Genomic DNA, 27,524 nt, shown 5'->3' on the forward strand with positions numbered 1-27,524 from the left:
ACTGGTGTGACTGGGATATCTCACCTGGTGTTACTGGTGTGACTGGGAGCCCCTCGCCCGGCCCATACTGGTGTGACTGGTGGGGTTACTGGTGTTACTGGTGTGACTGGTGAACTCCGAGTCACGCCGGTGTTACGGTACCAGGCGCGCACCTGCAACAAACTGGGATCAACTGGTCTGAACTGGGAACGGCCCAGTGTGAACTGGGATCAACTGGTCTGACTGGGACGCCCAGTGTGAACTGGGTCAACTGGTTGAACTAACGCCCAGTGTGAACTGGGAATGGCCCAGTGTGAACTGGGATCAACTGGTCTGAACTGGGAACGGCCCAGTGTGAACTGGGAATGGCCCAGTGTGAACTGGGATCAACTGGTTTGAACTGGGAACGGCCCAGTTTAACTGGGATCAACTGGTCTGAACTGGGAATGGCCCAGTGTGAACTGGAATCAACTGGTCTGAACTGGGAATGGCCCAGTGTGAACTGGGACCAACTGGTTTGAACTGGGAACGGCCCAGTTTAACTGGGATCAACTGGTCTGAACTGGGAACGGCCCAGTGTGAACTGGGATCAACTGGTTTGAACTGGGAATGGCCCAGTGTGAACTGGGAACGGCCCAGTGTGAACTGGGATCAACTGGTCTGAACTGGGAATGGCCCAGTGTGAACTGGGATCAACTGGTCTGAACTGGGAATGGCCCAGTGTGAACTGGGATCAACTGGTCTGAACTGGGAATGGCCCAGTGTGAACTGGGAACGGCCCAGTGTGAACTGGGAATGGCCCAGTTTAACTGGGATCAACTGGTTTGAACTGGGAACTGCCCAGTGTGAACTGGGACCAACTGGTTTGAACTGGGAACGGCCCAGTGTGAACTGGGAACGGCCCAGTGTGAACTGGGAATCCTCCAGTTTGAATTGGGACCCTCCCAGTTTGAACTGGGACCTTCCCAGTTTGGACCAGGGGCACTTTTGGGGGAATTTGGGGGCTGATTTTGGGGTTTTTGGGGTCCCAGGTGGATTTTTTGGGGGGGGTTGGGGAAAATTTTGGGGTTTTGGGGTTTTTGGGGGGAATTTTGGGGGTTTTGGGGTCCCAAGTGGATTTCGGGAAAGATTTTGGGGTTTTGGGGGAAATTTTGGGGTTTTGGGGGGATTTTGGGGATTTTGGGGTGCCGTTTTTGGGATTTTTTCGGGGTTTTTTGGGACTTTGGGGTTTTTTAGGATCCTGGATCCATTTCTGGGGTGAATTTGGGGGTTTTTGGTACCTTGGGGTGCCCCAGGCAGTGGCACAGGAAGATCAGCAGAGCTGGGGGGATTTGGGGTTTCCAGGGTGGTTTTTGGGGTATTTTTGGTCCCATTTTTGGGGTTTTTGGGGGATTTTTTCGGGGTTTTTTGGGACGTTGGGGTTTTTTAGGATCGCGGTTCCATTTCTGGGGTGAATTTGGGGGATTTCGGTACCTTGGGGTGCCCCAGGCAGTGGCACAGGAAGATCAGCAGCCCCTGCGCGGCGTTGACGGCGCAGAACAGGAGGGGGAGGGGCGGGGGGGCGCTGCCGGGGGAGGGGCGGCCCCGCCCCCCCCGCCCAGCCCAGCCCCGCCCCCACGCCCAGCGCCCAACCAGAGCCCAGCAGGGAGAGCTGGCCCAGTGACGTCACCCACAGCACCCTGGGGACAGCAGAGTGTCACCTGTGTGTCACCTCAGTGTCACCTCAGTGTCACCTGTGGTGCCACCTGTCACCTGTGTCACCTGAATGTCACCTGAGTGTCCCTGTGTGACCTGAGTGTCACCTGTGTGTCACCTCAGTGTCACCTGTGTCACCTGTGTGACCTGAATGTCACCTGAGTGTCACCTGTGTGACCTCAGTGTCACCTCAGTGTCACCTGTGGTGCCACCTGTCACCTGTGTCACCTGAATGTCACCTGTGTCACCTCAGTGTCACCTGAGTGTCACCTGAGTGACCTCAGTGTCACCTGCGTGTCACCTCAGTGTCACCTGAATGTCACCTGTGTCACCTCAGTGTCACCTGAATGTCACCTGTGTGTCACATGAATGTCACCTGTGTCACCTGTGTGACCTCAGTGTCACCTGTGTGTCACCTGAGTGTCACCTGAATGTCACCTCAGTGTCACCTGTGTGTCACATGAATGTCACCTGTGTGACCTCAGTGTCACCTGTGTCACCCGCTGATGTCCCCAATGCCTCACCAGTGTCCCCATTGCCCCCCAATGTCCCCTTGGTGTCCCCAATCCCACCAATGTCCCCAAGCCCTCCCGATGTCCCCAGTCCCCCACTGTCCCCATGTCCCCAGTGTCCTCAATGTCCCCAGTCCCCTCAATGTCCCCAGTGTCCCCAATGTCCCCTCGGTGTCCCCAGTGTCCCCACCGTGCCCAGCGCAGGGTCCCCATGTCCCCAACCACCCCAATGACCCCAATGTCCCCTCGGTGTCCCCTCGGTGCCCCCAGTGTCCCCAATCTCCCCAATGTCCCAATCCCCCCAAATGTCCCCTCGGTGTCCCCAATATCCCCTAGGTCTCCCATACCCCCCGTTGTCCCCTCGGTGTCCCCAGTGTCCCCAGTGTCCCCCCAATGTCCCCAGTGTCCCCTTGGCGTCCCCAGTGTCCCCAGTGTCCCCTCGGTGTCCCCCGTGTCCCCAATCTCCCCAATGTCCCAATCCCCCCCAATGTCCCCAAATGTCCCCTCGGTGTCCCCAATGTCCCCTAGGTCTCCCATACCCCCCGTTGTCCCCCAATGTCCCCAGTGTCCCCTCGGTGTCCCCAGTGTCCCCAATGTCCCCAGTGTCCCCTCAATGTCCCCAATGTCCCCTCGGTGTCCCCCGTGTCCCCACCGTGCCCGGCGCAGGGTCCCCATGTCCGGGGTGACCTCGTGGAATTTCTGCACCAACTTCCAGAGGGTGACAACGAGGATGGCGGCGTTGGCCTGGGGGGGACACAGCGGGGACAGTGAGGGGACAGTGAGGGGACAGTGGGGGGACACAGCGGGGACAGTGAGGGGACAATGAGGGGGACACAGTGGGGACAGTGAGGGGACAGTGAGGGGACAGTGAGGGGACACAGCGGGGACACTGGGGGGGACACAGCGGGGACAGTGAGGGACAGTGAGGGGACAGTGAGGGGACAGTGGGGGGACAGTGAGGGGGACACAGTGGGGACAGTGAGGGGACAGTGAGGACACAGCGGGGACACTGGGGGGGACACAGTGGGGACAGTGAGGGGACAGTGAGGGACACAGCGGGGACAGTGAGGGGACAGTGAGGGGACACAGCGGGGACACTGGGGGGGACACAGCGGGGACAGTGAGGGGACAATGAGGGGACAGTGAGGGGACACAGTGGGGGGACACAGGGGGACAGTGAGGGGACAGTGAGGGGACACTGTGGGGGACACCGCGGGGACACTTGGGGGGACACATTGGGGACACAGTGGGGGCAATGAGGGGGACAGTGAGGGGACACTGGGGGGGACACAGTGGGGACACAGTGGGGACAGTGAGGGGGACACCGCAGGGACAGATTGGGGACAATGAGGGGGACACAGTGGGGACACAGTGGGGACAGTGAGGGGGACACCGCGGGGACACATTGGGGACAATGAGGGGGACACCGCGGGGACACAGTGGGACACATTGGGGGGGATTGGGGACACTGGGGACATTGGGAACACTGCGGGGACACTGGCGGGATATTGCGGACAATGATGGGGACACTGCGGGGACACTGGGGGATATTGGGGACATTGAGGGACACTGAGGACAGTGGGGGGATTGGGGGAACTGGGGACATTGGGGACATTGATGGGGACATTGGGGAGATTGGGGGACATTGGGGACATTTGGGGGGACACTGGGGGGGACTGGGGACAGCAGGGACACTGGGGACAGTGGGCATGTTGGGAACATTTGGGGGCATTTGGTGACATTTGGGGGGGACACTGGGGACAAAGGGGACACTGTGGGGACACTGCAGGGACCCTGGGGGGAATGGGGACACTGATGGGGACACTGGGGGGATTGGGGACAGTGGGGACATGGGGACAATGGGGGACATTGGGGACATGGGGACACTGGGGGATTTGGGATATTGGGGACATTTGGAGGCATTTGGGGACATTGAGGGACAATGGGGACATTGGGGAGGGACACTGATGAGGACACCAGGGACATTGGGGACATTGAGGGGAACTGGGGACTCAGGGGACATTGGGGACAGAGGGGAGAGTGGGGGGGATTGGGGGACACGGGGGACACTGATGGGGACACTGGGGGGAGTGGGGACATCAGGGGTTTGGGGACAGGGGAGTGACGTTAGGGTGACACAAAGGTGACACAGGTGACACTGAGGTGACACAAGTGTGACATACGCGACAGGTGACACAAGGTGACAGCCAGGCGTGAGGTTCAGGTGACACACAGGTGACGCAGAGGTGACACAGGTGACACACAGGAGGTGACACAGGTCACAGAGGTGTGACACAGGTGACACCCAGGTGACACAGGTGACACAGGAGCTGACACAGGTGACACACAGGTGACACAGGTGACACACAGATGTCACTCCGATGTCACTCTGGTGTGACATTCAGGTGTGACTCAGGTGACAGAGATGACACAGGAGGTGACACAGGTGACACTCAGGTGACACAGGAAGTGACACAGGTGTGACACAGGAGGTGACACAAGTGTAACACAGGCGACACTGACGTGACACAGGTGTGACACTCAGGTGTGACACAGGTGACAGGTGACACAGGTGTGACACAGCTGACACAGGTGTGACACAGGTGGTGACACAGGTGTGACACAGGTGTGACACAGGTGTGACACAGGTGTGACAGGTGACACAGGTGTGACACAGGTGACACAGGAGGTGACACAGGAGGTGACACAGAGGTGACACAGGTGTGACACAGGTGTGACACAGGTGACACAGGAGGTGACACTCAGGTGTGACACAGGTGACACAAGTGACACTCAGGTGACACAGGTGGCACTCAGGTGACACAGGTGTGACACAGGTGACACAGGAGGTGACACAGGTGACACTCAGGTGACACTCAGGTGTGACACAGGTGTGACACAGGTGTGACACTCAGGTGACACTCGGGTGTCACTCACGGCGGTGATGACGATGACGGGCCCGGAAGCTCCAGCGGAAACCGCGCTCGAGAGACAGCCAGCAACTGGGGATGGAACTGGGTGAACTGGGAGGGACTGGGATGGAACTGGGAATGGGACTGGGATGGACTGGGAGGGACTGGGATGGACTGGGAATGGACAGCCAGCAACTGGGGATGGAACTGGGTGAACTGGGATGGACTGGGAGGGACTGGGAGGGACTGGGATGGACTGGGAGGGACTGGGATGGACTGGGATGGACTGGGATGGACTGGGAGGGACTGGGATGGACTGGAGGGACTGGGATGGACTGGGATGGACTGGGATGGACTGGGATGGACTGGGATGGACTGGAGGGACTGGGATGGACTGGGATGGACTGGGAGGGACTGGGAGGGACTGGGAGGGACTGGGATGGACTGGGAGGGACTGGGAGGGACTGGGAGGGACTGGGAGGGACTGGGATGGACTGGGAGGGACTGGGAGGGACTGGGATGGACTGGGAGGGACTGGGAGGACTGGGAGGGACTGGGGGGACTGGGATGGACTGGGAGGGACTGGGAGGGACTGGGATGGACTGGGAGGGACTGGGAGGGACTGGGAGGGACTGGGGGGGACTGGGATGGACTGGGAGGGACTGGGAGGGACTGGGAGGGACTGGGGGGGACTGGGATGGACTGGGAGGGACTGGGAGGGACTGGGAGGGACTGGGGGACTGGGATGGACTGGGAGGGACTGGGAGGGACTGGGAGGGACTGGGGGACTGGGATGGACTGGGAGGGACTGGGAGGGACTGGGAGCACTGGGAATGGGACTGGATGCACTGGGAATGGACAGCCAGCAACTGGGAGTGGATACTGGGTAAACTGGGAATGGAAACTGGGTAAACTGGGAGGGACTGGGAGCCTTTGTAGCTGCCCTCCTATTCACTATTGATCACTATTGATCACTGTTGATCACTATTGATCACTATTGATCACTATTGATCAGTATGGTTATCGATCACTCACTATTGATCAGTGCCGTATCCCTGCGGTACGCCGCCGCTGACACAGCCACGATGGCCGTGGGGATGGGCACTATTGATCACTATTGATCACTATTGATCACTATCGATCACTATCAATAGTTATCAATCACTCACTATTGATCAGTGCCGTATCCCTGCGGGAACGCTGCCGCTGACACAGCCACGATGGCCGTGGGGATGGGCACTATTGATCACTATTGATCACTATTGATCACTATTGATCACTATCAATAGTTATCGATCACTCACTATTGATCAGTGCCGTATCCCGCGGAACGCGCGCTGACACAGCCACGATGGCGTGGGGATGGGCACTATTGATCACTATTGATCACTATTGATCACTATCAATGATTATCGATCACTCACTATTGATCAGTGCCGTATCCCTGCGGGAACGCCGCCGCTGACACAGCCACGATGGCGTGGGGATGGGCACTATTGATCACTATTGATCACTATTGATCACTATCAATGATTATCGATCACTCACTATTGATCAGGTGCACTTTACTATACGTATCGGCGCTAACAGCCCCGATGGCGTGGGATGCACTATTATCCTATTTCCTATTGATCACTATTATCATGATCAATCTCACTTGATCACTATTGATCAGGGCGTAATCACCAGCAGCTACGGGTGAACGCCTGCAGGCATCCAGCACACAGCCACAGGTGCAGGGCCCACGGTCACTGTGCAGGCACCGGCACACAGCCATTGAGCACACAGGTTACACAGTGCCGTGCACAGTCCACATAACACAGTCACAGGTGACACACCTGCACCAGCAGAACGCGACAGGTGCAGGGTCACCGGTGACACCTGACACACAATTGGGGACAAGACACATAAAACATACAATCAATGACAATGACCATCAGCCCCTGCAGGTCGTATGACAGTCAGGGTCACCGCTGTCACCACACAGGACACCTGGGGACACACAGGGACACATTGGGGACACACAGGGATGATACACAGGTGACACACAGGACACACAGGTGCACACAGTGCACACAGTCACATCCAGCAAACACACATACACAGGTACACACAGGTCAGGTACACAGGTGCACCCGCTGTCACCACACAGGACACCTGTTGTGGACACACAGGACACATTGGGGACACACAGGGACACACAGGTGATACACAGGTGACACACAGGTGACACACAGGTGACACAGGTGACACACCCCCTGCAGCGCCATCCAGCAGAACGCAGACAGGTACGACAGGTGCAGGGTCACCGCTGTCACCGTGCAGGACACCTGGGGACACACAGGGACACATTGGGGACACAAGTGACACACAGGTGACACACAGGGACACACAGGTGACACACAGGGACACATTGGGGACACACAGGGACACACAAGTGACACACAGGTGACACACAGGGACACACAGGTGACACATTGGGGACATCATTGAGGACACAGGTGACACACAGGTGACAGTGTTGGGGACATCGGTGACACACAGGGGACACACCTGGCGGGACACCTGGGGACACACAGGCTGTCAATATCCAGCAGCAAGGAGAGGTGACACCTCCCAAATCCCCCCAAATCCCCCCAAATCCCTTTGAGGACCCCCGTACTGGGCTCTGCGCCCCGTCGATGCCCCCAGGAAGGCCGGGGGGCACTCCATACCCCCCATACCCCCTGTGCCCCCTGTGCCCCCCATACCCGCTGTGCCCCCCGTACCCCCTGTGCCCCCCATACCCCCTGTGCCCCCCATACCCCCTGTGCCCCCTGTGCCCCCCATACCCGCTGTGCCCCCCCACCCGGCCCCCACCCCTGTGCCCCGTGCGGGCTCGATGCCCCCCCAGGAAGGCCAGGTGCCCCCCTCCCGAGCAGCCCCCGCTCAGGCTCCCTCAGCGGCAGCTCGGCTCAGTGCAGCTCGCGAGCGCCAGGGCGGCGGCACAGCGAAGGTGGCGGCCGCGTGGCCACCACGGACACGGCCAGGCCACCACGGTCCACCAGGGGGACAAATGACAGCCACCCAGCGTCACCAGGTCCAGCAGCCAGTGATCCTGGGGGGACAGTGACATCATCAGTGACATCATCAGTGATGTCATCAGTGACACCCCCAGGGCCACCACGGACACGGCCAGGGCCACCCGCGTCACCAGGTCCAGCAGCCAGTGATCCTGGGAGGGACAGTGACATCATCAGTGACATCATCAGTGACATCATCAGTGATGTCATCAGTGACACCCCCAGGGCCACCCGCGTCACCAGGTCCAGCAGCCAGTGGTCCTGGAGGGACAGTGACGTCATCAGTGACATCAGCGACATCATCAGTGACATCATCAGTGACATCATCAGCGATATCATCAGTGATGTCATCAGTGACATCAGTGACATCAGTGACATCAGTGACGTCATCAGTGACACCCTCAGGGCCACCCGCGTCACCAGGTCCAGCAGACAGTGGTCCTGAGGGGACAGTGACATCATCAGTGACATCATCAATGACGTCATGCGATGTTTTTGGGTATTTTTGGGTTTATATTTCAATATTTCAAGGATATTTTTGGGATATTTTCAGGCTATTTTCAGGCTATTTTAGGGATGATTTAGGGCTGTTTTTGGGGTGATTTAGGGCTGTTTTTGGGGTGATTTTGGGGGATTTTGGGGCACCTGGATCTCGTTGAAGGCCAGCAGGACAGCGAAACTCCTCAGGTGATTTCAGGGGATTTTTGGGGCTATTTCAAGGATATTTTTGGGATATTTTCAAGCTATTTTCAGGCTATTTTAGGGATGATTTAGGGTTGTTTTTGGGGTGATTTCGGGGGATTTCGGGGCACCTGGATCTCGTTGAAGGCCAGCAGGACAGCGAAGCTCGTCAGGTGCTCGCAGGCGCAGACGGTGCCCTCCTGGGGGGGGGTCCCGTTTTTGGGGGGCACCACCCGGCACCCCCCCGTGTCCCAGCGCCCCTCCCGGGGGTTCCAGAAGGCGCAGACGATCGTCCCCCCCAATTTGGGGTCCTGGGGGGACAAAAAGGGCGCTCAGGGGGGTCCCCACCCCTTTTTTGGGGGTCCCCAAACCCCCCCATTCCCCTCTCCTTTTAGGGTCCCCTCTGAACCCTTTGGGGTCCCAATTTTGACCCCCAATTTGGGATCTCATTCCCCAATCCTGGGCTGGCCCCTCCCCATTTTCAGCCCCTCCCACCCCTTCTTTTGGGGTCCCCCCCCTGTTTTTTTTGGGTCCCCTTCAAAATTTCTTTTTTATTCCCCCCACCCCCATTTTTTGGAATTTCTCCCCATTTTTGTGAATTTTCCCCTTTTTTTTTTGCGGTCCTTACCTTGTTCTTTGGGATTTTTCCCCCCTAGTTTTCAGGATTTCACCACCAATTTTTTTTAGGATTCCCTCATTTTTTGTAATATTTGTAATTTTCCTCCCCATTTTTGTGATTTTTTCCCCCCTTTTTTACCATTTTCCTTGCCATTTTTGTGATTTTTTCCCCCCTTTTTTATGATTTTCCCCTTTCTTTTTGTGATTTTTCCTCCTCATTTTTTTGTAAATTTCCTCCCCATTTTTTCTTATTTCCCCCCCACCTTTTTACGATTTCCCCCCTTTTTTTGGCGACTTCCCCCCCCCATTTTTACGATTTTCTGCCCCATTTTTGTGATTTTCCCCCCTTTTTAATGATTTCACCCCTTTTTTTTTTGTGATTTTTCCCCCTCATTTTTTTGCAATTTTCCTCCCCCTTTCTGTGATTTTCCCCCCTTTTTATGATTTTCCCCCCTCATTTTTTTGTAATTTTCCTCCCCATTTTTTCTTATTTCCCCCCCACCTTTTTTATGATTTTCCCGCTTTTTTTTGTGATTTTCCCCCTCTTTTTTTTTTGTAATTTTCCTCCCCATTTTTGTGATTTTTTCCCCCTTTTTTATGAATTTCCTCCTTTTTTTTGGTGACTTCCCCCCCCTATTTTTGCCATTTTCTGCCCTATTTTTATTACTTTCCCCCTTTTTTTTGTGATTTTTCCCCCTCATTTTTTGCCATTTTCCTCCCCATTTTTTTCTTATTTTCCCCCATTTTTATGATTTCCCCCCCCTAGTTTTTTGGTGATTTTCCCCCTCACTTTTTACCATTTCCTGCCCCATTTCTGTGATTTTTCCCCCTCATTTTTTTGCAATTTTCCCCCCCTAGTTTTTGGTCATTTTCCCCCTCACTTTTTGCCATTTCCTGCCCTATTTTTTGTGATTTTTCCCCCTCACATTTGCCATTTCCTGCCCCATTTCTATGATTTTCCCCCCATTTTTTATGACTTTCCCCCCCCTATTTTTTGTGATTTTTCCCCCTCACTTTTTGCCATTTCCTGCCCCATTTTTGGTGATTTTCCCTCTCACTTTTTGCCATTTCCTGCCCCATTTTTTTCTTATTTTCCCCCCATTTTTATGATTCCCCCCCCTATTTTTTGTGATTTTTCCCCCTCACTTTTTGCCATTTCCTGCCCCATTTTTTTCTTATTTCCCCCCATTTTTTATGACTTCCCCCCCTCCTATTTTTGGTGATTTTTCCCCCTCACATTTGCCATTTCCTGCCCCATTTCTGTGATTTCCCCCTCGCATTTGCCATTTCCTGCCCCATTTCTATGATTTCCCCCTCACATTTGCCATTTCCTGCCCCATTTCTATGATTTCCCCCTCACATTTGCCATTTCCTGCCCCATTTCTGTGATTTCCCCCTCACATTTGCCATTTCCTGCCCCATTTCTGTGATTTCCCCTTCGCATTTGCCATTTCCTGCCCCATTTCTGTGATTTCCCCCTCGCATTTGCCATTTCCTGCCCCATTTCTGTGATTTCCCCCTCGCATTTGCCATTTCCTGCCCCATTTCTGTGATTTCCCCTCGCATTTGCCATTTCCTGCCCCATTTCTGTGATTTCCCCCTCGCATTTGCCATTTCCTGCCCCATTTCTATGATTTCCCCCCCTATTTCTGTGATTTTTCCCCCTCACTTTTTGCCATTTCCTGCCCCATTTCTGTGATTCCCCCCCATTTCTGTGATTTCCCCCTCACATTTGCCATTTCCCCCCCCATTTCTGTGATTTCCCCCTCGCATTTGCCATTTCCTGCCCCATTTCTGTGATTTCCCCTCACATTTGCCATTTCCTGCCCCATTTCTGTGATTTCCCCCTCACATTTGCCATTTCCTGCCCCATTTCTGTGATTTCCCCTTCGCATTTGCCATTTCCTGCCCCATTTCTGTGATTTCCCCCTCACATTTGCCATTTCCTGCCCCATTTCTGTGATTTCCCCCTCACATTTGCCATTTCCTGCCGCATTTTTATGATTTTTTCCCCCATTTTTAATGATTTCACCCCTTTTTTTTGGTGATTTTCCCCCCTCACTTTTTGCCATTTTCTGCCCCATTTTTGGTGATTTTCCCCCCTCACTTTTTGCCATTTCCTGCCCCATTTCTGTGATTTCCCCCTCACATTTGCCATTTCCTGCCCCATTTCTATGATTTCCCCCCCATTTCTGTGATTTTTCCCCTCACATTTGCCATTTCCTGCCCCATTTCTGTGATTTCCCCCTCACATTTGCCATTTCCTGCCCCATTTCTGTGATTTTTCCCCATTTTTACGATGTCCCCGCGGTTCCGGCCGCACTCACCGGCTGCCGGTGCCGGAAGCGCAGCGTGGCCGCGCCGCCCAGGGCGCCTGGGCGCCAAGGGTCACGAAGCGCCCACCGGGGACAGGACCCGGTACGAGGGGAAGGGGCGGCCCCGGCGGGGGCGGGGCACGGACCCCCCCCAGCCCCCCCAGAGCACGCGGGGAGCCCCCGAGAGAGCCTCGGGGAGCCCCCGCCAGGTCAGCCCCCACCAGGGACACACCTGCGGGGGAGAGACAAAAAAAACCAAAAATCAGCCCAAAGCCCGAAATGAGCCCGAAATGAGCCCCAAATCCCCCCAGCGTCAGCAGCCCCACCAGGGACACACCTGCGGGGAGAGACACAAAATAACCACAAAATCAGCCCGAAATGAGCCCAAAATGAGCCCCAAATGAGCCCAAAATGAGCCAAATGAGCCCAAAATGAGCCCCAAATCCCCCCCAGGGTCAGCAGCCCCACCAGGGACACACCTGAGCGAGAGACACAAAATAACCACAAAATCAGCCCGAAATGAGCCCAAAATGAGCCCCAAATCCCCCCCCAGCGCCAGCCCCACCAGGGACACACCTGAGCGAGAGACACAAAATAACCCCAAAATGAGCCCAAAATGAGCCCCAAATCCCCCCCAGCGTCAGCAGCCCCACCAGGGACACACCTGGGCAAGAGAGACACAAAATAACCCCGAAAATGTGCCCAAATGGCCCCAAAATGAGCCCAAAATCCCCCCCCAGCGTCAGCAGCCCCACCAGGGACACACCTGCGGGGGAGAGACAAAATAACCCCAAAATCAGCCCAAAATGAGCCCCAAATGAGCCCCAAATCCCCCCCAGGGTCAGCCGCCCCACCAGGGACACACCTGGGCAAGAGAGACACAAAATAACCCCCGAAATTATCCCAAATGGCCCCAAAATCCCCCCCCAGTGTCCCCATTGTCCCCCCATTGTCCCCCCAGTGTCCCCTCCCCCCCGTACCGCTCTCCTCGTCCAGGGCCACCTCGGGGGGGACCTCGAGCGTCACCCCAGGGACCCCCAGGGTGACAGGGCCGGGGGGGGCGCCCCGGGACACGGCCAGGGACAGCGCTGGGGACAAAGGGACAGGAGCAGGTCACTGTGGGGCCGGCGAGGGACAGGAGGGACAGGGTCACCTGTGTGTCACCTGTGTGCCACCCCAGGGACAGGGACACAGCCAGGGACCCCGGGACACGGCCAGGGACAGCGCTGGGGACAAAGGGACTGGGTCACCTGTGTGTCACCTGTGTGCCACCTGTGTCACCCTAGGGACAGGGACAGGGACAGTCAGTGTCGCAAAGGACTGTCACCTGTGTGTCACCTGGTGTCACCCCCGGAAGGGACACGGCCAGGGACAGAGGACAAAGGGACAAAGGGCAGTGTACCTCCTGTGTCACCTCCCTGTGTCACCTGTGTGCCACCCCAGGGACAGGGACACGGTAGGGACAGAGCTGGGGACAAAGGGACAAAGGGACAGGGTCAGTGTCACCTCCCTGTGTCACCTCTGGGGACAGGGACAGGGACACGGTTCAGGGACACCTGCCGACAAAGGACAAGTAGTCACCTGTGTGCCACCTGTGTACCTAACAGGAGGCTGGGGACAAAGGGACAGACATGTCACCGTGTGCACCTGTGTACCCTAAGTATTCCCTGTGTCACCCTGGGGCACAGGGACAGGGACACGGCCAGGGACAGCTGGGGACAAAGGGACAGGGTCACCTGTGTGTCACCTGTGTCACCTGTGTGTCACCCTAGGGACAGGGACACGGCCAGGGACAGAACTGGGGACAAAGGGACAGGGTCACCTGTGTGCCACCCCAGGGACAGTGCTGGGGACAAAGGGACAGGGTCACCTGTGTGTCACCTGTGTGTCACCCTAGGGACAGCGCTGGGGACAAAGGGACAGGGACAGGGTCACCTCCCTGTGTCACCTCTGGGGACAGGGACAGGGACACGGCCAGGGACAGCGCTGGGGACAAAGGGACAGGGACAGGGTCAGTGTCACCTGTGTGTCACCTGTGTCACCCTAGGACAGGACAGGACAGGTCAGTGTACCTCCCTGTGTCACCTCTGGGGCACAGGGACAGGGACACGGCCAGGGACAGTGCTGGGGACAAAGGGACAGGGTCACCTGTGTGTCACCTGTGTGTCACCCCAGGGACAGTGCTGGGGACAAAGGGACAGGGACAGGGTCACCTGTGTGTCACCTGTGTGTCACCCCGGGGACAGGGACACGGCCAGGGACAGCGCTGGGGACAAAGGGACAGGGACAGGGTCACCTGTGTGTCACCTGTGTGTCACCCCAGGGACAGGGACACGGCCAGGGACAGAGCTGGGGACAAAGGGACAAAGGGACAGGGTCAGTGTCACCTCCCTGTGTCACCTCCCTGTGTCACCTGTGTGCCACCCCAGGGACAGGGACACGGCTAGGGACAGAGCTGGGGACAAAGGGACAAAGGGACAGGGTCAGTGTCACCTCCCTGTGTCACCTCTGGGGACAGGGACAGGGACACGGCTAGGGACAGCTGAAAAAATCAGTGTCACCTGTGTGCCACCTGTGTCACCCTAGGGCACACCGGACAAAACAGGTCAGTGTCACCTGTGTGCACCTGTGTCACCCTAGGGACAGGGACAGGGACAGGGTCAGTGTCACCTCCCTGTGTCACCTCTGGGGCACAGGGACAGGGACACGGCCAGGGACAGCGCTGGGGACAAAGGGACAGGGTCACCTGTGTGTCACCTGTGTCACCTGTGTGTCACCCTAGGGACAGGGACACGGACAGGGACAGAACTGGGGACAAAGGGACAGGGTCACCTGTGTGCCACCCCAGGGACAGTGCTGGGGACAAAGGGACAGGGTCACCTGTGTGTCACCTGTGTGCCACCCTAGGGACAGCGCTGGGGACAAAGGGACAGGGACAGTGTCACCTGTGTGTCACCCTAGGGACAGGGACACGGCCAGGGACAGCACTGGGGACAAAGGAACACTGTCACCTCCCTCCCTGTGTGTCACCTCTGCCACCCCCTGTGTCACCCCTGGGGACAGGGACACCCCCAGGGACCCCGGGACACGGCCAGGGACAGCACTGGGGACACAGAGGGACAGTGTCACCCCCCAGGGACAGTGTCACCTGTGTGTCACCCCTGTGTCACCCCTGGGAACAGGAGCAGAGCTGGGGACAGGGACAGGGTCACCTGTGTGCCACCTGTGTGCCACCCCTGGGGACAGGGACAGGACGGGGGCGGTGCCACCACCAGGGTTGGGGACAGGGACGGTGACAGGGCCACCCCCGGGGACACGGGGCCGGTGCCACCCCCGGGATGGGGACACGGGGTGGCAGAGGGTGACACAGGTGACACAAAGGGTGGCAGGGAGGTGACACAGCTGACACAGAGCGGCAGGGAGGTGACACAGGTGACACAGGTGACACACAGGGTGGCAGGGAGGGGACAGAGGTGACACAAGGGTGGCAGGGAGGGGACAGGAAGTGGCCGGAAGTGACAGGAGGGGACAGGAAGCGGCAGAGGGGGGGAGGGGAAGGGTGGCACCGGGGGTTGGGGACAGGAGGGGACAGGGGGGACACAGGGGACAGAGGTGACACACAGGTGACACTCAGGTGACACAGGTGACACTCAGGTGACATTTATCCCTTACCTGCCCTCTCTGCGGTGACGTTGGTGACCGTCCCCGGCGGCAGGGGGGTTTATGGTGACACAGGTGACACACAGGTGACACACAGGTGACACAGGTGACACACAGGTGGGGTTTATCCCTTACCTGCCCTCTCTGCGGTGACGTTGGTGACCGTCCCCGGCGGCAGGGGGGTTTGGGGTGACACAGGTGACACACAGGTGACACACAGGTGACACTCAGGTGGGATTTAGGTGACACACAGGTGACACAGGTGACACACAGGTGACACTCAGGTGACACTCAGGTGGGGTTTATCCCTTACCTGCCGGTCCCACGGTGACATTGGTGACCGTCCCCGGCGGTAGGGGGGTTTGGGGTGTCACACAGGAGGTGACACACAGGTGACACACAGGTGACACACAGGTGGGGTTTATCCCTTACCTGCCCTCTCTGCGGTGACATTGGTGACCGTCCCCGGCGGCAGGGGGGTTTGGGGGTGACACAGGTGACACACAGGTGGGGTTTAGGTGACACAGGTGACACTCAGGTGTGTCACAGCCCTTACCTGCCGGTCCCACGGTGACATTGGTGACCGTCCCCGTCGGCAGGGGGGTTTGGGGGTGACACAGGTGACACAGGTGACACACAGGTGACACTCAGGTGTGACACAGGTGACACTCAGGTGACACTCAGGTGACACTCAGGTGTGTCACAGCCCTTACCTGCCGGTCCCACGGTGACATTGGTGACTGTCCCCGGCGGCAGGGGGGTTTGGGGTGACACTCAGGTGACACAGGTGACACACAGGTGACACAGGTGACACACAGGTGACACACAGGTGACACACAGGTGACACTCAGGTGACACACAGGTGACACTCAGGTGACACAGGTGACACACAGGTGACACAGGTGACACAGGTGACACACAGGTGACACACAGGTGACACTCAGGTGACACTCAGGTGACACACAGGTGACACAGGTGACACAGGTGACACACAGGTGACACTCAGGTGGGGTTTATCCCTTACCTGCCCTCTCTGTGGTGACATTGGTGACCGTCCCCGGCGGCAGGGGGGTTTGGGGGTGACACAGGTGACACACAGGTGACACACAGGTGACACACAGGTGACACACAGGTGGGGTTTATCCCTTACCTGCCCTCTCTGTGGTGACATTGGTGACCGTCCCCGGCGGCAGGGGGGTTTGTGGTGACACAGGTGACACACAGGTGACACACAGGTGGGGTTTAGGTGACACAGGTGACACTCAGGTGTGTCACAGCCCTTACCTGCCGGTCCCACGGTGACATTGGTGACCGTCCCCGGCGGCAGCCGCGTCCCCGCGCCCCGGGCCAGCCCTTCCCCCGCCCGCAGCAGCGCCGAGAGCCGCCGGTGCCGCGAGGGGGGAGGGGCGGCGGCCAGGGACCCCCCCAGGGCCGCCCCGAGCACCGAGAGCAGCTCCTGGGGCAGGGGGGACAGCCCGGCATCAGAGACACCGAAACCACCCAAAACTGACCCAAAATAGCCCCAAAAATACCCCAAAACTGCCCCAAAACCTGACCCAAAATATCCCCAGCAATACCCCAAAATATCCCAAAAATACCCAGGGACCCCCCCAGGGCCCCCCCGAGCACCGAGAGCAGCTCCTGGGGCAGGGGGGACAGCCCGGCATCAGAGACACCGAAACCACCCAAAACTGACCCAAAATAGCCCCAAAAATACCCCAAAACTGCCCCAAATATCCCCAAAACCTGACCCAAAAACTGCCCCAAAATACCCCCAGAAATACCCCAAAATATGCCCAAAAACTGCCCCAAAATATCCCCCAAAACTGCCCCCAAAACTGACCCAAAATATCCCAAAAAATACCCCAAAACTGCCCCAAATATCCCCAAAACCTGATCCAAAATATCCCCAAAAAACTGACCCAAAATATCCCCAAAAATACCCCAAAACTGCCCCAAAATATCCCCAAAATACGCCCAAAACTGCCACAAAATATCCCCAAAATACCCCAAAAACCGCATCAAAAATAACCAAAAATATCCCCAAAAAACTGACCCAAAATATCCCCAAAAATATCCCCAAAACTGCCCCAAAATATCCCCAAAAATACCCCAAAATGTCCCCAAAAATATCCCAAAAACTGCCCCAAAATATCCCCAAAAATATCCCAAAAACCGCATCAAAAATAACCTAAAATATCCCCAAAAACTGCCCCAAAATGTCCCCAAAAATACCCCAAAAACTGCCACAAAATATCCCCAATAACACCCCAAAATATCCCCAAAAATATCCCAAAACCCGCATCAAAATTAACGGAAAACATCCCTCAAAACTGCCCCCAAAATATCCCCAAAAATACCCCAAAATCACCCCAGGTTCCCACTCAGGACCCCCCAAGTCCCCCCAAATCCCCCCAGGACCCCCCAAATCCTCCCAGGACCCCCCAAAATCCCCCAGGACCCCCCAAAATCCCCCCCCCAAATCCTCCCAGGACCCCCCAAAATCCCCCAGGACCCCCAAAATCCCCCCCCAAATCCTTCCCAGGACCCCCCCAAACCCCCCAGGACCCCCCCAGGACCCCCCAAACCCCCCAGGACCCCCCCCAATCCCCCCAGGACCACCCAACCCCCCCCCAGCCCCCCCAGACCTGCAGCAGCCCCCGGGGGTCTCGCCCCCCCCTCAGCTCCTCGGCAATCCGGGCCAGGGTCTCCCCCAAATCACAGCCCTGGGGGGGGGGGAGGGGTCAGAGGGACCCCCCAAAATCCCGGGGACCCCCCAAATCCCCAACCCTCCCCGCAAAAATTGGGGGAGCCCTAAAATGGTTGGGAACCCCCCAAATTTGGGGGAAATCCCCCTAAGGACCCACCACCCCCAGAATTTGAGGACCCTCCCCAAAATTAGGGGGTCCCTTTGTGACCCCCTCCCTCCCCTCAATTTGGGACCCCCCCCCAAAATTTGGGTGGGGAGGCTCGGGGGTGGGGGGTCCCCAAATTTTGGGATTCCCACCCAAACTTTAGGAACCCCCCTCCCCAGTTTTGGTTCCCCCTCCCCAATTTGGAGTCCCCAATTTTGGGGTTTTCTCCCAAATTTCGGGGTCCCCCCTCCCCAGTTTCGGGATCCTCAATTTTGGGGTCCCCAATTTTGGGGTCTTCTCCCCATTCTGGCGTCCCCCCTCCCAAATTTTGGGGTCCCCTCCCAAGTTTAGGACCCTCCCCAATTTCGGGTCCCCAATTTTGGGGTTTTCTCTCCATTTTGGGGTGCCCCCTCCCCAATTTTGGTTCCCTCTCCCCAATTTTTGGGGTCCCCAATTTTGGGGTTTTCTCCCCAATTTCGGGGTCCCCCCTCCCCAGTTTGGGGCTCCCCCTCCCCAATTTTGGGGTCCCCAATCTCGGGTCCCCCTCCCCAAATTTCGGGTCACCCCTCCCCAGTTTTGGGGTCCCCAATCTCTGCTCCCCCCTCCCCAGTTTTAGGATCCCCCCTCCCCATTTTGGGGTCCCCAATTTCGGGGTTTTCTCCCCAATCTCGGGTCCCCCCTCCCCAGTTTTGGGGTCCACAATTTCTGCTCCCCCCTCCCCAATTTTAGGATCCCCCTCCCGATTTTGGGGTTCCCAATTTCGGGGTTTTCTCCCCAATTTCGGGGTCCCCCCTCCCCAATCTCGGGTCCCCCCTCCCCAGTTTTGGGGTCCACAATTTCTGCTCCCCCCTCCCCAATTTTAGGATCCCCCCTCCCCATTTTGGGATCCCCAATTTTGGGGTTTTTCTCCCCAATTTCGGGGTCCCCCCTCACCACTTTGGGGCTCCCCCTCCCCAGTTCTGGGGTCCCCAATTTTGGGACCCCCTCCCCAATTCTGGGGTCCCCAATTTTAGGATCCCACTCCCAATTTTGGGGTCCCCAATTTCTGCTCCCCCCTCCCCAATTTTGGGGTCCTCAATCTCGGGGGTTTCTCCCCAATTTCGGGGTCGCCACTCCCCAATTTCGGGGTCCCCCCTCCCCAATTTTGGGTCCCCCCTCCCCAGTTTTGGGGTCCACAATTTCTGCTCCCCCCTCCCCAATTTTAGGATCCCCCTCCCGATTTTGGGGTTCCCAATTTCGGGGTTTTCTCCCCAATTTCGGGGACCCCCCTCCCCACTTTGGGGCTCCCCTTCCCCAGTTCTGGGGTCCTCAATTTTGGGACCCCCTCCCCAATTCTGGGGTCCCCAATTTTAGGATCCCACTCCCAATCTTGGGGTCCCCAATTTCTGCTCCCCCCTCCCCAATTTTGGGGTCCTCAATCTCGGGGTTTTCTCCCCAATTTCGGGGTCGCCACTCCCCAATTTCGGGGTCCCCCCTCCCCAATTTTGGGTCCCCCCTCCCCAGTTTTGGGGTCCCCAATTTCTGCTCCCCCCTCCCCAATTTTAGGATCCCCCTCCCGATTTTGGGGTTCCCAATTTCGGGGTTTTCTCCCCAATTTCGGGGTCCCCCCCCCAATTTTGGGTCCCCCTTCCCCAATTTTGGGGTTCCCAATTTCGGGGTTTTCTCCCCAATTTCGTGGTCCCCCCCTCACCTCCTCCTCCTCGGGGCAGATTTCGGGGGGCACCGGCACCGCTGGGGGAGGGGCGTGGTCAGAGAGGGCGTGGCCACAAAGAGGGCGTGGCCAAGCCACGCCCCGCCCCCAAATTGAGGCATTTGGGGGATTTTGGGGGAATTTTGGGGTTCTGGGAAAAAAAATTTGGGGGTTTGGGGATTTTGGGGTCCCGGGGGGCAGAATTTTGGGGGTTCTGGGATTTGGGGGATTTTTTGGGATTTTTGGGGCGATTTTTGGAGTTTGGTGTCAATTTGGGGAGGGGGGATGTGGGGATGTTTTTTTGGGGGAATTTTGGGGTTTTTGGCCTGTTTTGGGGCAGATTTGGGGTTGAATTTTGGGATTTTGGGGCCGATTTTTAGGATCTTGGGCTGATGTTTGAGGCGATTTTGGAGGGATTTTTGGGGGGATTTTGGGGTAATTTGGGGAGGGGTCTCACCTGGGCACCCCCCTGGTCCTGGGGGTCCCCTCCTGGAGGAGTTTGGGGCTGAATTTTGGGATTTTGGGGCGATTTTTGAGGAGATATTTGGGATTTTTGGGGTGATTTTGGAGGAGATTTTTGGGGGGATTTTGGGGCGATTTCTGGGGGGATTTTGGGTTAATTTGGGGAGGGGTCTCACCTGGGCAGCCCCAATTCAGTTTGCGGTTCAATTTTGGGGGTGATTTTTGGGAATTTGGGGGGTATTTTTGGGGGCATTTTGGGGGATTTTTGGGGATTTCTGGGGGGATTTTGGGGGCATTTTGGGGGATTTTTGGGGGGATTTTTGAGGGGATTTTTGGAGGATTTTTGGGGGGATTTTGGGGTAATTTGGGGAGGGGTCTCACCTGGGTACCCCCCTGGTCCCAGGGGTCCCCTCCTGGAGGAGTTTGGGGCTGAATTTTGGGATTTTGGGGCAATTTTTGAGGGGATTTTTGGGATTTTGGAGGATTTTATGCGGATTTTTGGGGGATTTGGGGGTAATTTGGGGAGGGGTCTCACCTGGGCAGCCCCAATTCAGTTTGGGGCTGAATTTTGGGGGTGATTTTTGGGAATTTGGGGGGATTTTGGGGGGCATTTTGGGGGATTTCTGGGGGGATTTTGGGGGCATTTTGGGGGATTTTTCGGGATTTTTTGGAGGATTTTTGGGGGGGATTTTGGGGTAATTTGGGGAGGGGTCTCACCTGGCTACCCGCCCGGCCCCGGGGGTTCCCTCCTGGAGGAGTTTGGGGCTGAATTTTGGGATTTTGGGGCGATTTTGGAGGGAATTTTTGGGATTTTGGGGATTTTTGTGCGGATTTTTGGGGGATTTTTGGTTAATTTGGGGAGGGGTCTCACCTGGGCAGCCCCAATTCAGTTTGGGGCTGAATTTTGGGATTTTTGGGGGCATTTTGGGGGGATTTTTGGGGATTTCTGTGGGGGATTTTTGGGGGATTTTTGGTTAATTTGGGGAGGGGTCTCACCTGGGCACCCCCAATTCAGTTTGGGGCTGAATTTTGGGATTTTGGGGGGGATTTTTGGGGGGCATTTTGGGGGATTTTTTGGAGGATTTTTGTGGGGATTTTTGGGGGGATTTTGGGTTAATTTGGGGAGGGGTCTCACCTGGGCACCCCCAATTCAGTTTGGGGCTGAATTTTGGGAATTTGGGGGGATTTTTGGGGGCATTTTGGGGGATTTTTGGGGATTTTGGGGGGAATTTCTGGGGGCATTTTGGGGGATTTTTTGGAGGATTTTTGTGGGGATTTTGGGGGGATTTGGGGGTTAATTTGGGGAGGGGTCTCACCTGGGCACCCCCAATCGTTTGGCTTTTTTGGGGGTTTTGGGGGGCTTTTGGGGGTTTTTGGAGGATTTTTGTGGGGATTTTGGGGGAATTTGGGGTTAATTTGGGGAGGGGTCTCACCTGGGCAGCCGGCCGGCCCCGGGGGTCCCCGCGCGGGGGGGGGGCAGTGGCACTCGAAGCTCCCGGGGGTGTTGAGGCAGACGGAGCCCCCCCCGCACAGCCCCTCCCCCCCCTCGGCGCACTCGTCCACATCTGGGGGGGGGAGGGGTCAGGGGTCAGGGGTCAGGGGTCAGGGGGGCCGAAATTGGGGAGAGACCCCCAAAAATGGGGGAGAGACCCCAAAAATGGGGGAGAGACCCCAAAAATGGGGAGAGACCCCCAAAAATGGGGGAGAGACCCCAAAAATGGGGAAAGACCCCAAAAATGGGGAGAGTCCCCCCCAAAAAATGGAGACAAAACCCCCAAAAATGGGGAGAGACCCCCAAAAGTGGGAGAGACCCCTGAAATTGGGGAGAGACCCCCAAAAATTGGCAAGAACACTCCCGAAAATGGGGAGAGACCCCAAAAATTGGGGAGAAACCCCCAAAAAATGGAGAGAGACCCCCCAAAAATGGGGGAGACCCCCAAAATGGGAGAGACCCCAAAATGGGGGGAGAGACCCCAAAAATGGGGGAGGGGCTTTGGAGGGGTGGGGGGAGGGGAACTGGGAGCACTGGGAGAGGATTTTGGAGGTTCCTGGGGGGATTTTGGGGTTTTTTGGGGGGTCCCTGGAGGGATTTTGGGGAGGAGTTTTGGGGTTTTTTGGGGTTTTTTGGGGGGTCCCTGGAGGGATTTTGGGGAGGAGTTTTGGGGTTTTTGGGGGTTTTTTGGGGGGTCCCTGGAGGGATTTTGGGGAGATTTTTGGGGTTTTTTGGGGGGGTCTCTGGAGGGATTTTTGGGGAGGATTTTTGGAAGATTTTGGGGTTTCTTTGGGAGGGGTTAAGGGAAGATTTTAGGGTTTCTTTGGGGGGAATTTCAGAGTTTGGGGAGGGGTCTCTGACCTTCACAATAAATCGGGCCATTTTCGGGGGTCCCAATCCCATTTTCGGGGGTCCTGGTCCCATTTTCGGGGGTCCCAATCCCATTTTCGGGGGTCCTGGTCCCATTTTCGGGGGTCCCAATCCCATTTTCGGGGGTCCCGGTCCCATTTCCGGGGGTGCCGGTCCCATTTCCGGGGGTCCCGGTGCCGTTTCCGGGGGTCCCGGTGCCGTTTCCGGGGGTCCCGGTGCCGTTTCCGGGGGTGCCGGTGCCGTTTCCGGGGGTCTCCCCGCGTTTTGGGGGGGTCCCGGCGCGGTAGCCGCGGTTGCACTCGCACCTGAACCCCCCCTCGGTGTTGTGGCAGCTCTGCGAGGGGGGGCAGGGCGGGGGCCCCTCCCCCAGGCACTCGTTGATGTCTGGGGGGGGGGGGGGGGGGGTCACTTGGGAACCCCCCCCCAACCCCAAAACTGGGGAATCCCCCCCAATCAAAGATTGGGGATCCCCCCAAAATTGGGATCCCGCCCCCAAAATTGGGGACCCCCCCCCCCAGAATTGATCCGTGGGGAGGGGGGAGCCTGGAACTCAGCACTGCCCCCCCCAGGGTCCCCCAGTTCCCCCAGTGTGCCCAGTTTGCCCAGTTCCTCTCCCAGTTGCTCCCAGTTCCCCCAGTCCCCCCAGTCCCTCCCAGTATTCCCAGCACCGGCGGTGTCCCAGCAGTCCCAGTTCCCCCAGTCCCATTCCCAGTCCCCCCCAGTTACCCCAGTTCACCCAGTTTGACCCGTTGTTACCCTCCTAGTTGCTCCCAGTTCCCCCAGTTGTTCCCAGTCGTTCCCAGTCCCTCCCAGTCCATTCCCAGTCCCCCCAGTCCCTCCCAGTTCCCCCAGTTGTTCCCAGTTTGCCCAGTTCCCCCAGTCCATCTCAGCCCCCTCCCAGTATATCCCAGTATCCCCAGTCCCTCCCAGTTCCCCCCAGTCCCATTCCCAGTCCCCCCAGCTGTTCCCAGTTGTTCCCAGTCCCCCCAGTTCACCCAGTTTGCCCCATTGTTACCCTCCCAGTCCCCCCAGTCGTTTCCAGTCCCTCCCAGTCCATCCCAGTCCCCCCCCAGTCCATCCCAGTCCCTCCCAGTTTATCCCAGTCCCATCCCAGTCCATCCCAGTCCCTCCCAGTCCATCCCAGTCCCTCCCAGTCCATCCCAGTCCCCCCAGTCCATCCCAGTTCAATCCCAGTCCATCCCAGTCCCCCCCAAGTCCATCCCAGTCCCCCCAGTCCATCCCAGTCCCTCCCAGTCCATCCCAGTCCATCCCAGTCCCTCCCAGTCCATCCCAGTCCCCCCCAGTTCAATCCCAGTCCCTCCCAGTCCATCCCAGTCCCCCCAGTTCAATCCCAGTCCCTCCCAGTTCCATTCCCAGTTCCATCCCAGTCCCTCCCAGTCCCCCCCAGGTCAATCCCAGTCCATCCCAGTCCATCTCAGTCCCTCCCAGTTTATCCCAGTCCCTCCCAGTTCCCCAGCTCCATTCCCAGTTCCCCCCCCGCTGTTCCCGGTTTGCGGTTCCCCCCTGTTCCCGGTTTGCGGTCCCCCGCTGTTCCCCCGCTGTTCCCGGTTTGCGGTTCCCCCGCTGTTCCCCGCTGTTCCCGGTTTGCGGTTCCCCCCCCCGCTGTTCCCGGTTTGCGGTTCCCCCCGCTGTTCCCCGCTGTTCCCGGTTTGCGGTTCCCCCCCCCCGCTCCCACCCTCGCAGCGCCGCTCCCAGCCGCGGCTGCGCTCCCACGGGGGTCCCTCGAAGCCCTCTGCGCATGCGCAGTGCGTCCCGTTCAGGGGCCGCGGGCACGGCTCCTGCCCTGGGGGGGGGGAGGGGAGAATGGGGTCGGAGAAACCAAAACCCCAAATTCACCCCAAAATAACCCAAATTCACCCCAAAACCACCCAAATTCACTCCAAAACCACAAATTCACCCCAAATTCACCCCAAAACACCCAAATTCACCCCAAATTCACCCCAAAACACCCAAATTCACCCCAAATTCACCCCAAAACCACCCCAAATTCACCCCAAAACAACACCAAACTCACCCCAAATTCACCCCAAAACACCCAAATTCACCCCAAATTCACCCCAAAACAACCCAAATTCACCCCAAAAACACCCCAAATTCACCCAAAAACCCAAATCACCCCCAAAAAACCCAAATCCAACCCCAAAAACCCAAATCCAACCCCAAAAACCCGGATCCAACCCCAAAAACCCAAATCTACCCCAAAAAAACCCAAATCCAACCCCAAAAAAATCCCCAAAAACCCGGATCCACCCCCAAAAACCCAAATTCTCAAAAAAACCCCCAAAAACCCGGATCCACCCCCAAAGAAAATGAAATTTCACCCAGAAAAACCCCAAATCTACCCCAAAAAACCCAAATCCAACCCAACAAACCCGGATCCAACCCCAAAAAAACCCAAAAAGCCCCCAAATCCCCCAATTTCCCCCCAAATTCCCCCAAACCCCCAAATCTCCCCAATTCCCCCCCAAAACCCCCAAATTTCCTCCCAATTTCCCCCCCCAAACCCCCAAATCTCCCCAATTTCCCCCAAATTTCCCCAAATTTCTCCCCCAAAACCCCCAAATCTCCCCAATTTGCCCCAAATTTCCCCCCAATTTCCCCCCAAAACCACCAAATTTCCCCCCAAACCCCCAATTTCCCCCCCAAACCCCCAAAACCCCTAAATTTCCCCCCAATTTCCCCCCAAAACCCCAAATTTCCCCCAAAACCCCCAAATCTCCCCAATTTCCCCCCCAAAACCCCCAAATTTCCTCCCAATTTCCCTCCAAACCCCCAAATCTCCCCAATTTCCCCCAAAACCCCTAAATTTCCCCCCAAAACCCCACATTTCCCCCCCAAAACCCCCAAATTTCCCCAATTTCTCCCCCAAAACCCCCAAATCTCCCCAATTTCCCCCAAATTTCCCCAAATTTCCCCCCAAAACCCCAAATTTCCCCCCCAAAAACCCCCAAAACCCCAAATCTCCCCCCAAATCCCCCCAAATCCCCCCAAATATTCCCCCCAAAACCCCCAAATTTCCCCCCCAAATCTCCCCAAATCCCCCCAAATTTCCCCCAAAAACCCCAAATTTCTCCCCCAAATGCCCCCAAATTTCCCCCAAATCTCCCCAAATTTGCCCCCAAATCCCCCCAAACCCCCCCCGGACCTCACCATTCGCGGGGGGGGAGGGGCCGAGGGCGCCCAGGACGAACCAAACCAACCCTGGGCGGGGGCGGAAATGGGGGGGCGGGTGTGAAATTGGGGGGGGAGGGGCAGCCCTGACCCCCCCCCCAGTTCCAAACTGGGAGCGCCCCCCCCCCTCCCCCCACATCCCCAAAATTTGGGGGGTTGTGACGTCACCCGAGTCCCCCCCCCGCCTTCATTTCCGCCCTGAGAACCCCAATTTTTGGGGGGTGATGACGTCACACGACCCCCACCCCCAAATCCCTTCCCCCCCTCCCAGTCCCTCCCAGTTCCTCCCACTGGGAGCCGCCCCTCCCCCACTTCCCCTTCCAACCGTGGGAAACAAACGCGGGGGGGGGGGGCACCCCCAAAAATTTTGGGGTGGGGGGAGGGGTCGAGGAGGGGGTGGGGGAGGGGAATTTTGGGGGGAAACTCCCCCCCCCCAAAAAAAATTGGGGGAAACTGAGGCACGGGGGGGGGGAGGGGCGCAGGGACCGTTATGGGGGGAGGGGCGAGAATGGGGGAATTTTGGGGACCCCCCCATATTTGGGGAAACTGAGGCACGGCTGGGGGGGGAGGGGAACAACCCGGGGAGATTTTGGGGTTTTTTGGGGGGAGATTTTTGATTTTTTGGGGTTTTTTCCTTTTTTTTAGGTTTTTTGAGGGGAATTTTGAGAGGGTTTTTTTTTGGGGGGGGGGTCGCGGGGCGGTTTTTGGGGGATTTTGGGATATTTTGGGAATTCTCGGGGGGGTCCCAGGGAGGTTTTTTGGGGGTTTGGGGGTTTTTTAGGGTTTTTTTTGGGGAAGTTTTTGCTTTTTTTAAGTTTTTTTTTCCAGTTTTTCAGGGAATTTTGGGGATTTTTCGGGGGGGATCTCATCCTGGGTGGGTTTTGGGGGGAGGGGTCCCGGGGAAGATTTTGGGGTTTCTTAGGCGATTTTAGGATTTTAAAGTGATTTTGGGGTTTCTAACGGGACTTTTGGGGAGAATTTTTGCTTTTTTGGGGAGTCCCGGGGTGATTTTTGGGGTATTTTGGGGTCTTTGGGGCTTTTCCGGGGGGGTCCCAATCCCGTGTGGGTTTTGGGGAGTCCTGGGGTATTTTTTGGGGTCTTTTGGGGGATTTTTGGGGCTTTCTGAGGGTTTTGTGGTGTCCCGGGACTGTTTTTGGGGTGTTTTAAAGGGATTTTGGAGATTTTTGGGGTTTCCGAGTGGTTTTGGGATGTCCCGGGACGATTTTTGGGGTATTTTGAGATATTTTGGGGGGGGATTTGGGGGTGCTGGGGGCTCCCGGGGCGGTTTTGGGGGGGATTTGGGTTTTTTGGGGGGGATTTTGGGGTTTTTTGGGGAGGATTTCGGGGTTTTCGGGGTTTCCCGGGGCGGTTTTGGGGGATTTCAGAGAAATTTCGGGGTTCCCGGGGCGGTTTTTGGGGGTATTTGGGGGTATTTTGGGGGATTTTGGGGGATTTTGGGGCGGTTTTAGGGGATTTTGGGGGTCCCGCTCTCACCGAGGCTCCCGCCGAATCCCATCGCGCGTGGTGGG

General features: G+C 57.2%; 1 protein-coding gene across 1 annotated transcript; it reads right to left on the minus strand.

The window, feature by feature from the left end:
- Window positions 1–20: 20 nt before the first annotated feature.
- LOC115916754 (CD97 antigen-like) lies at window positions 21–27,524 on the minus strand. Its single transcript, XM_030970493.1, has 21 exons — window positions 27,490–27,524; window positions 25,975–26,025; window positions 24,500–24,607; window positions 22,795–23,187; window positions 21,875–22,006; window positions 19,980–20,020; window positions 18,083–18,160; window positions 16,719–16,890; window positions 12,755–12,862; window positions 12,439–12,540; window positions 12,007–12,111; window positions 11,787–11,833; window positions 8,973–9,152; window positions 8,401–8,601; window positions 8,175–8,312; window positions 7,354–7,428; window positions 7,201–7,255; window positions 5,124–5,230; window positions 2,839–2,930; window positions 1,598–1,658; window positions 21–152 (listed from the first exon to the last, which is right to left on the minus strand). The coding sequence occupies exons 1-21, from the start codon at window positions 27,509–27,511 to the stop codon at window positions 21–23; spliced, it is 2,400 nt and encodes a 799-aa protein (XP_030826353.1). The 5' UTR covers window positions 27,512–27,524.

Source organism: Camarhynchus parvulus, unplaced genomic scaffold, assembly GCF_901933205.1.
Source record: "Camarhynchus parvulus unplaced genomic scaffold, STF_HiC, whole genome shotgun sequence".
NCBI classification, from domain to species: Eukaryota; Metazoa; Chordata; class Aves; order Passeriformes; family Thraupidae; genus Camarhynchus; species Camarhynchus parvulus.